Source organism: Rousettus aegyptiacus, unplaced genomic scaffold (assembly GCF_014176215.1).
Source record: "Rousettus aegyptiacus isolate mRouAeg1 unplaced genomic scaffold, mRouAeg1.p scaffold_m13_p_9, whole genome shotgun sequence".
NCBI lineage: Eukaryota > Metazoa > Chordata > Mammalia > Chiroptera > Pteropodidae > Rousettus > Rousettus aegyptiacus.
In genome coordinates, this window is record NW_023416312.1 from 31386507 (window position 1) to 31397141 (window position 10635).

Consider the following 10635-nt stretch of genomic DNA (forward strand, 5'->3'; position numbering starts at 1 on the left):
TAATTCCAATTTAAGGATCAGAGATTAATTCATGCTTGTAAAGGGACTGGTGCTGGTCCTGGCACATAGTAAGTGCTCAATAAATTAGTTGGCTTTGGAGTCAGGAAGACCTCATTTCCAGGCATGATGAACCATTACCAACCATAGGACCTTGAGCAAGTCATTGTGTCTCAAATTGGAGGCTACTCATGTGTAAAATGGGAATGATAATGCCTGCCAAGACTACCTCAGGGAGTAGTTATGGGGTTCCGATGAACTCATGAACCAATGTGTTGTGAGAGGTGAGGGCTCCCTATGTCTTAGGAATCAAGACATACAACCCGTTGACTGAAAGACCAGAAAGGTCTTCTGGGTGCTGCTTAACTTTCTCCCTTCAGATGCTGATCTTGGTTGAAGCCTTTCTTGAAGGATGTCAGTAATAAATTGACTTGTGTTTTCTGTTCATTAGACTTAATGGGAGAGGACTCACGTTTACTGGGCCTACTAGTGTTCAGAGCATTGTGCTCAATACCCGTGCACATTATCCCGTTGAATCTTTCATGAGCATCTCACTCAACCCATGTACCCCAGTCCCTACTGGATATTTGCCAGCACTACACATCTAAAACTGAACTTAGGATATTAATTGTAACCAATCATCGCCAAGTACTTACTACATGCCTGGCACTGCAATGTTCCTTTTAACAGAGAATGGCACCTCCATCCAGCTTGTGGCCACACCAGAAACCTAGGATTCAGCCTTGACGGCTCCCCCTTCCTCAATTCCCAGATGCTTGCCAATCCCAAGGCTTGCCAATTCTACCTCTCAGATCTCTTGAATGTCAACTCTTACTGCCACTACCTGGTCCAAACTGCCATCACCTACCGACTAGACCACTGCAAAAGCCTCCTCACTGCTCTTCTCTCCAGGACTATTTCTCTAGAATACACTCTCCACAAACAGAATGATCTTTCTGAAACACAAACCTCATGATGACTTTTCTGTTTACAAGCCTTCAGAGGTCTCTATTATCCTTAGGATGAAGTCCAAAATCTGTATCCTAGCTTCAAATGCCTTTTGTGATCTGGCTTATCTCTACACTTTCACCCTCATTGCAACCTCACACTCTCCTCCCCAGCTATACTCAGCTAATTTCAGTTTTCCAAAGGCCCCAAGTTCACTCTCTAACCTCCAGGCCATTGTATATGCTATTCCCTCTGCCTGAAACATTTTTACCCTTTTGTCTTTTGCCTGGCTAACTTAAACTCATTCTTCATATGTCAGCCAAGTTAAAATTCTCCTGCTATCTACATGCTTCTGTAATCCATTGATCTAGTTCTCCTGCACTATATTGTAATTGCTTAGTTGCCTTCCATGCTCACCTCTGTAGATCAAAGATGATGTCTACTTTGCCCATCTTTGTACCCCTAGGGCTGGCACATGATATGCAATTAATAAGTATTTGGTGAATAAAAATGATTAGCAGTCTCAAGCAAAAAAAAAAAATTCTCCCAGAGATTGGACCCCAGGCCAACCTGAATCCAAGGTCTTCCCAGTGCTCCACAAAGCTCAGTCACACACTAGCCTACTGTACCCAGTAACCCAAAAGAGAGAATGTAGGGGACATCCCCAAGGAAGGGTAATTTGTCACACTGAGAGATGCTTTTCATCAGGGTTCAACTCAGAACTGTTTGCTTTCAGGAAACCTGGGTTTAAGTCTCCCATAACCAAGCATGTGCTGCTCTGGGTCTGTTTCCCCACCTATGAGTGTCCAAGGGGGTATGTAGTAGGACCTCCTAGCCTGCCTCAGTGACTAGAGATTCAAATCTTCGAATCTCTCTTTTTCATTTATCCTAGATCCCCATCTTCCAGGACATGTCACCAACCACCCACCTCCCATACCTTTACCCACGCCAGCCCTTCTACTAGTTGAAAAGAATTTAAATCAGAGTAGTTACAATCCCCCAGCCAAAACCAGCTCCCGAATCCACAGAGTTAGGAGATGATCATGCTTGTCTCTTCTCTCAGGTTTTATTGACTTATGGAAACTACATCTTTGTCAGCCACCAGCTCCACAGGGACAGTTCTTGGGACAGGGAACCTGAGATGATGCCAGATATCAGCCTGAGAGCAAACAGAGTTCCAGAAGGTGACCCAAGAGGGAGAAGAGAGAGAGATATGTGAAAAGTCATTATGGGGGAGAGGAGAAAGAAATAAATTACTCCTGCCTGCTACAACTCCCAGAGTTCAAGAACAGCCCTGGCCTTAGCCTCTGATGCTTCTGGACTCCTGCCCAAAAACATGGAATCAGTCCATGATCTTGAAAACCAAGCCCAGCCCTTGCTGGCTGCTGGGTGCTTATCTCAGCTGGTCCAGACTCCAGCCCAACCCAGGAAGGAAGCAAACCAGAGAAGGAGAGAAAAAGAGTATTTAGAGGTGGCCCCTCCAATTAGGGCAGATGTAAATGCTGCAGCAAACTGGGTATAGGCTTTGCATAATGTCATGGCAGCAGCTGCTATTGCTAGTTTGCTGGGGACCCAGCAGAGGACAAGGTTGCAGGGACCCATCTCCAGCATCAAGGGAAGAGAGGGTAGTGTTTGTGCTATCTGTGTGTGTTGGGAGAGGCTGCCTGACCCCTGAGCCAAAGCCTAGGTGTAGCAGGTCACTGCTGAGGCCACAGCCCATGAAGCCTGTGGTTCCATTTCAAGCTTCAGAATCTGGGAGTTGTTGGGCCTGGTGAAGGGTGAGGATCTCTCTTAGAGGCCAGATAGAGGTGACAGTTCTTCTCTCTGAACCTCCAAACCTCCACAGCCCAGCCAGAGAGAGGAGGAAGTCTCACCTCTCCTTCTCAGGCCAGAGTTCAGATATCATCAGGTGGGAGCCTGAGGGCCTGAGGGGAGGATCATGCAGGAGGCCAGCTGGGGGAGAGGCTTAGTCCCAGTGTGCTGGGGCAAGGAGGACAGGATCCTGAGGAAACCCAGTGATTCAGCTCCTACCAGGAAAACTGGGGTGGGGAAGTATCCCATTCCCGGGCTATGTCCCCACAAGGTGGGCCATTCCATGAAACTCCATTGCATAGTTCTCGGGGGGGGGGCAGATAGGGTTCCCAGGCCTGCCCTTGTTTGCCTCCCCAAAATATGGCTTTGGAAAGGAGTCTCCAAGGATCAAGAGGGCCCTCTGCATGGGTGCCCCACCCTCACAGGGAAGAGATCTTGATAGTCTCAGGGAGGGTACTCAAGCTAGAGTTCCTGAGGGTGCTGCTGGCCCCACTGCTGCCACCGCCACCAGGGGAGGAAGGTTGGCTCTCATCTGGGGTGTTGGCAGGAGGGGTAGGGATACTGATGATGGCAGCCACGAAGTCCCGGCTGTCACAGTTCAGGTCAAGGCTGTCATGGGGCTTGGCATTGAGGCTTGAGCGGCTGTGGATAAAGGTGAGAAGATGGAAGGTTCTTAAAAAGTCATCTTAATACTTGCCGCAGTAATCATGGCATTTATTGAGTACCTACTGGGTCACTGACACTGTGCTAAATACTTCCTCTGCACCCTCAATTATGGTGGTGCAGAATAAGGCCTCCAGAGTCAGACAGTCCTGGGTTTGAACCCTGGTCCCACTTTTACCACTCTAAACTTCTTTTCTCTCACCTGCAGCATGAGAATAACAATATGGAAGTCCTCACTTAATGTCATTGATAGGTTCTGTGGTTTTAAGTAAAATGACATGTAACAAAAGCAGTTTTACCACAGGCTAATTAATATAAATGAGTGTTAAGTTTCTAGGCATCTCATCAATGTTATGACAAAATGACATTATTCAAGAACGTGATATATTTCCTGTCATAGGGGTCTTGTGGTAATTAAATGAGATAATAAATGATACAAAATGCTCAGAATAGTGCTTGAAATATAATGAGAAAACACATACAAAAATCTTATTATGCTTACACCTTACAATGCCAAAGTCCTCACAATGGTCTACAGTAAGCGCTGCACAATCTGGTCCCTGATCCTTTCTGATTTTACTTCTTACCACTCTCTGCCTCACTCATTCCACTCTACTCACAGTAGCTTCTCGGCTGTGTCTCTTGTTAAAGACATACGGACCCATTCCTGCCTCAGGGCCTTTGCACAGACTGTTTGCTCTGCCTGGAAAGCTCTTTCTCTAGATATCTACATGGCTTATTCCCTTACCTACTTCAGGTCTTGGCTCAGATGTCACTTCAGCAAAGCCTTCCCTAACTACATGATTAAAACTACATCATACCCTGTTCTACATTCTTTATCCCCCACCCCTGATTTATTTATCTCCTTGGCATTGGACACACTATATCATCTGTGTATCTGTTTGTTTATTAATGGTCACATCTCACTAGATTATAAATTCCAAAAGACCAGGGATTTTTGCCTGTTCTATTCACTGCCTACAGTGAACTAAATTCCTAAACTCCTAAAGTGAACTCCAAAGCACCTAGAACTGTGTTTGGCATATAGTAGGTGCTCAATAAATGTCTGTTGAGAGATCGAATGAAGAACAAGTTGTTCCACCTCGATCTGGAGTCATGAAATCTCAGACTCTCTGGTCCAAGCTCTGAGCTTCCCCAGGGGTGGCCAGTGGTGTAGGGTGCTTACCTCTGAGGGGCAGGGCTCCTCCGCAGCCCTGCCAGCGTGTCCAACTCCTGCATGCTGCCACGGCTGACTGAGGCAGTGGAGTTGGCAAGGCGGATGGCACGGCGCTTGGCCCTGCGGGGGCAGCAAGAGGATAGCAGGCTGCCAGGCCCCACAGGCTGGGAGGACACAGAGGTGCTGCGGCTGGTGCGGCCACCCAGTGATACAGCACCCAGAGTCTCGCTGAAGGTTAGCTCATCTGTGAACTCATGGCACTGTGGGAAGAAGGAAGGCATCACAAGAAGGTCACAAGGCACCACAAAGGAGCTGCCCCCACCCCAGGCCTTTGCTTATGTCATTCCTTCCTTTCTGGAAGTCATTCTTTCTTCCCATCCCTTGCCTACCCTTTAAGGCTCAGCTCTACTGGGGCCTCTTCCAGGAAGCCCTGCAATTTCCACAATTAATAGTAAGCTTCCCATCCTACAGGGGAGCTGGCTTAGTGGCCAAGGGACTCCCTTCATGCTGCCATGCTACCTCTCATTAGGCCTCACCGTTGTCTTCTCTAGACAATGCAACAAGTGGTGATGTTGCTGCTCAAAAGCAGAACGGTTCCTGACATACAGCGCCTGTTCCTCCCCACTGCCGCTGTCCTGGAGTGGATGGAGCAGAGGGATGAGGTCAGCACCTTCCTCCTCCCATCACTGCTCTTGCCCAACCCCAATATGAACCCTACCCACCTCAAGACCCCCATTCTGCTTGTATTGCAGGAAGGCATTGGTGGTACCACTCTTTGCCAACCGGATCCTTGCCAAGCGTACCTTCTACAGAGAGAGGACAGAAAGGGCCAGGTGGGGTAAACACAAGTGGTGAATGGCTGCTTGGGGTGGAGGGAATAGGAGGTGCTCAGATGGAAGACGCAGCTACCTGCTGTGCTCGGCGTTTGTCAGCACGCTGGTTCTGGTGGTAGATACGGCTGAAGTTGGACACAATGACTGGCACAGGCAGGGCAATGACCAAGACACCACTGAGTGAGCAGATGGATCCGAAAATCTTGCCAGCAATGGTGCTGGGTACCATATCTCCATAGCTGGGGTTGGAGGAGGTAAGCCAATGTCAAGAAAAGTCCCCAGCCACCCCTCAATCCCCCACCCCATTATATCTAACCCAACTCACTGTGACCCTGGCCAGGCACTAAAACTCTCTGAGCCTCAATTTCTTGCTCTGAAAAATGTGGGGAATATGACCTTTCTGGTCACAAATCAGGGTCAAGTGAGAAAGGGGCCCTCAGCCTCTACGATCTTCTATCCCCATCCAAGCTGTGCACCACGCATCTGAGTCAGAGGGAAATCTATTAACACAGTCAGTAAACATAACCTCCTGGGAAGAGAGTTCTACCACCACAAGCCAGATGAGGGGCTCTGAGTCCTGGGAGCAGTGCTCTGTTGGTTTTACTTGAGTTTGTCCTACTTTCTATAGGTATGAACCCTTCTTATTCTCCCAGGGGAAGCCTTGAAACTGTCCTCATATGAAAAAATAGTGGGGAGCCTTAAAACTCCTTCCTCCCTTTCTCCATGCTAACCCCCTTACCATGGAGATGGAGCAGAGCCAGTCTTACCATCTTGTTTCACAGAGGAGGCAAAAACTGAAGCTCAGGGAGGTTCCACAACTGACTTGCTCAAGACCACACAGCATACTTTTGTCTTAGCTAGAGGACCAATCAGATCCCCTCCACAAAAGTGCAGCCTCTACAGTTTTAAGCCTCTAGGCCTTTGCTCAAGCTGTGCCTCCTCCCACACAACCACCAGGATGTCTCTTCCTTATTTCTTTATTTTGAATCATTTAAAGGTCTCTCCAACTTGATCATTTCTGGTTCTGTGATGTGTCATCTGAGACTATGTACTCAACTAGGTGACATGGGCAGCCACTCACCCTCCCAGGGTTGTTAAGACTGAATAGGGTAAAAGGCATCAAAATATCCAGTTCCAACCTATTCTGGAGGTTCAGTATTTGTTGACACAATCCTGAACACCCAAACAGAATTAATTCTACTCTTTAGAAACCTCAAATCAATTTTTCTGTACCTCTATTAAGGCACTGAGCAAGCCTGATTCATCCACTCAACAGATACTGAATAGCAATTGTATACCAAATCCCAGTGAAGGAAAATTAGAAAAGAATCACAGTCTCTGACTAGACAGTGCAAGAAAAACATGAATTTGGTGATTCCATTTGATGCTTTTATCTCAACAATTTCCTCTCAAGGATTGGCAGTAAAAAAAAATGCTGAAAGTATGTTGTTCTGGGGAACATCAAGGAATCACAAAGCCACACAGTTAGTGCCCCATACAGCAGATGATTCTAAAGGTTCGAGAGCCGTGGGTCCTCAAGATGGAAAACAGGGTGATAGGAAGCCAATACCTATTCATCATGCACCAGAAACTTTCGGAGAACTTTCACAACCACTATGTCACAGAAGCCCCTCGAAAGGGATCATTTCTCATTTTACAGAGGGGAAAAGAGGCCCAGAGAAAACAAGGTCAACAAAAAGAGTACAGCTAAGACAATCCTTGAACTCAAGTCTCTTGACCTGGGATATCAAGGCACTGTCAGAGCTAGACATTTGAAGATTAGTCCAACTCCCTAAGTTTTTACAGACGAGCAAACAAGCTCAAATGGAGAGAATAAGATAATTTACCTAACCTTCTTACTTTTACAGGAAAGATGAGTGTTATTGACTGGACAGCTCTCAACACAAGGTCTGCACTCACCCAAGTGTGGTCATGGTGACAATGGTATACCAGAAGGCTGCAGGGATGCTAGTAAAGTTGGTCTTGTTTGTGCCCTTTTCAGCATAAAACATGACAGTGGCAAAGATGATGATGGCCATGGTAAGGGAAAAGAGGAGAAAGCCCAGCTCAGAGGCACAGCTCTTGAGTGTGTAGCCTAGAATCCGTAATCCCTGTGAGTGCCGGGAGAACTTGAAGATGCGGAACACCCGGAACACACGCAAAGTGACAAAGGCACCAGAGACATCCTCATTCTTGGGCACAAAAAGCCCGATGTAGTAGGGCAGGATGGCCACCACGTCGATGAGGCTCATTACACTCCGCAAGAAGCGGCAGCGGCTGGGGGCAGCAAATAGCCGCAGGAGGTATTCACCAGTGAATATAAGCACACAGGCCGTGTCCATGCAGAAAAAAGCCAGCGGGAAGCGGTCGCCACAGGGCTGCTCCCTCGAGGGCCGCCGTGCAGGGCCACGGCATGGGATGGTTTCAACCACATTGGCGATGACCGACACGGCTATGAAAAAACCAGTTACATAGTAGAAGACGAGGGCCGCGGTGCTCGTGTGTGGGTTTTCGAAGGCCCGCCAGAGTCTCTGGCGCAGGGAACTGCCAGCTGGCAAAGCTGGCCCGTCTCCGGCCTGTTCGGCCTCCTCGTCTTCCGCCAGGCGCTCGGCATTCTCCTTCTTGCGGTCTCGGTACTCTTCGAGGCAGCAGTCGCCGACGAGTTCAGGCACCAGACCATAGAAGGCCAGCTCTTCATCGAAGGCCTGGATGCACTCCTGCCGCGGGCAGTGCAGGCGGCCCGTTCGGTAAAAGTTCAGCACATGCCGGAACATGTCTGGGTCGCGATCGAAGAAGTACTCGCCCGAGTCGGCATCATAGAAGAACTCCTTCTCTGAACTGCCCAGCAGGGTGTCTGGATAGCGGTCCAGTGTGTTCTTCCAGGTCTCAAAGCGCCGTCCACTCACGTTCACCACCAGAACCTCATCCCCTCGAGAAGCCTTCACCCCTGGTGCTGGGGGCAGGGGCTGCTGGGCCAGGGGCAGCCAGCCCACTGCGGCAGCCCGTGCAAAAGGCAGCCACGTGGCCACGCCTGCCGCCATCCTGCTGCGCCCCTAAGCCCTCGGAGACTTGGGGAGTGGCCTTTAGGAGAACGTGGGTGTCTCCAGGATAGTGGGGGCTTGGAGAGGCCCTGGGCCACCCGCACAAGGAAACTGGGAGTGTCTAGAGAGGCCAAGAGGTACCTGGAGGATGTACTAAAGACAGAGGCAGGGGCTTGAGGAGCATTTAGAGTGTCTGGGAGGTACCTGGGGTATGTCTTGAGGGACTGAGAAGAGGCTAGGAGAGATGGAGAGGAGCAGAAAAGGGGCGTCTAGAGTGGCTGAGAAGGTATCTGAGGGAGTGTATTGAGAAACTGAGATAATCCTAGAGGGGTACACATGTATCAGAGAGATATCTAGGGGTATCAAGTAGAAACAAGAAACACTGGGGAGCTAGCCACACTCTCAAGAGTTCTGAGGCAATGAAGAAGGGACTAGAACCCCTTGATGGTTTTGGAGAGGTGATTAGGGCATCCAGAGAGGTAGAAATGGAACCAGAGGTGTTTGAAAGAGGCTGAGAATATCTGGAGCAGGGTTCTAGAGGGGCTGAAACATGTGAGGAGGGTTGTCCACACCCTCAAGATATCTGGGGAAAAGATAATGGGGTTAAAGTCCCTTTGGGGACTAGGAAAGGGATTGGTGTATCTAGGGGGTGCCTATAGAGCCAGAAGGCTGTAAAGAGGCTGACAAGTGTCTGGGGAATGCCTAGAGCTGCCAAGAATGGCCTGAGGGGGTTTATCTACATTCTACAGGAGTTTAAGGTAAGGAAGGAGATGTGGGGCCCCTAGTGAGGCTGGAGAAGGAAGTGGGGTATCTAAACGGGTAGATAAGGAGCTAGGTTATTTTTCAGAGGGTGAGAGGTATCTGGGGGAGAGGGGTGTTCGGGGAGACTGAGAAAGCCTCATTACCCCTCTCAAGTGTTCCACGGACAGGAAGGGGGTCTGAGGAGTCCCAAGGGGCTGGGGCTCAACTGGAAGGAAGTTGGACACAGACCCAGAGCACCCAGAAGATTGAAAACTACTAAGAGGAAGAGGGGTTTCTCCCCCAAAATGGGTTGGAGGATGGGTTGGGGTGTTGAAAAGGAGCTGGGTGTGTTTCCAGGAAGGGGGTGCTGCTAGGCCTTGCAGGAGGCTGGGGGGGAGGCCAGGATAAGGGTGCATCCCACTGGGGACTGGTCTGGGGGAACCACACCCCGAGGGGCTGATGGTGTGTGCTGGGCAGCTGCAGTAGCAGCAGCCGCAGCAGAAGGAGGAAGAGAAGCAGCTACAGCCAGGCCTGGGAAAGGAGAGGGCAGCACAGAGGAGGGGACTGGGTCCTCCCTGGAAGGAGGCTTTGGAAGGACAAGGTCCAGCAGGACCCCAAGAACTGTCCCAGGATGGGCTAGGGAATGGGGGCTGGACCAGGGAAGGGAAAGGACAGCATTGTTGGTGGCTCCCTCCCACCCCCCATAGGGCCGACCTCACCTGTGTCCCCACTGCAGCAGCGGCAACAGCAGTGGGACTGGGGGTACCAAACACCGGAGCTCCTGCCCCCCTCTGCAGAGCTGCCCGAGTTCTCCTCCTCCTCTGGCTCTCTCCCCGCCCCTCTGAGCTTGCTGGGAGATGGAGAGGCAGGGAGGGGCCTTTTGGCTCCCACAACCCCCTCCCCTAGGACTGCCTGAGAGAGACCCTGGGGAGACTCCGCCTCCTACAAAGCTGGTTGGGCCTCAGTCGCGTCATCTGGAAAATGGGGGTGGCAGGGAGCTTTGCCAGTTCTCCCCACCTCCTTCCTGGACTGTCCCCTCTTCCTGCTCAGCTCCTACACCCTCCGCCCCTAGGGGCCCCCACCCCCACCCGTCTGAATCAGCAGCACTTAGCAGATGTGATCGATGGGGAGGCGTCTGTTAATGGCCCTAGAATGGAGTGCCATGGGGAATGATGCAGCGTTGTGTCCCCTCCCTGCCCCCAAGGCTGGAGAAGAATGGGGGAACTGATGGGGGGCATTTCTTTCTATGGCTAGGCCCCCAAAGCTGCTCTCTGTGGTGGAGAGGTGTGGATTAGAACACAGCTCTAAACCAGACTGCTTCAGTGGGACTGGAGCACCATTCAAATGTATTCACATGTGAAATGGGGGGAGGGGGTAAGAGGAGTGTAGATGGTGACAAGCTAGGTCCCACTCCTATATCAGG

At 50.3% G+C, this 10635-nt stretch overlaps 1 protein-coding gene across 1 annotated transcript; it reads right to left on the reverse strand.

The window, feature by feature from the left end:
- Window positions 1-1997: 1997 nt before the first annotated feature.
- On the reverse strand, window positions 1998-10252 carry KCND1 (potassium voltage-gated channel subfamily D member 1). The gene is made up of 7 exons (XM_016153318.2): window positions 9932-10252; window positions 7351-8624; window positions 5507-5669; window positions 5320-5403; window positions 5134-5232; window positions 4607-4857; window positions 1998-3399 (listed from the first exon to the last, which is right to left on the reverse strand). Exons 2-7 carry the CDS (start codon window positions 8469-8471, stop codon window positions 3177-3179), a joined length of 1941 nt encoding a protein of 646 aa, XP_016008804.1. The 5' UTR covers window positions 8472-8624; window positions 9932-10252; the 3' UTR covers window positions 1998-3176.
- Between the last annotated feature and the right edge of the window lie 383 nt (window positions 10253-10635).

Bases quoted from the DNA above. Each gene is read 5' to 3' on its own strand.
- KCND1 (XM_016153318.2), bottom strand. From the start codon at position 8,471: ATGGCGGCAGGCGTGGCCACGTGGCTGCCTTTTGCACGGGCTGCCGCA. The intron at 4,858-5,133 runs GTGAGGCCTAAT...TTCTTCCCACAG, and splicing joins ATTGTCTAGAGAAGACAACG to TGCCATGAGTTCACAGATGA. The intron at 3,400-4,606 runs GTAAGCACCCTA...CTTTATCCACAG, and splicing joins AGGAGCCCTGCCCCTCAGAG to CCGCTCAAGCCTCAATGCCA.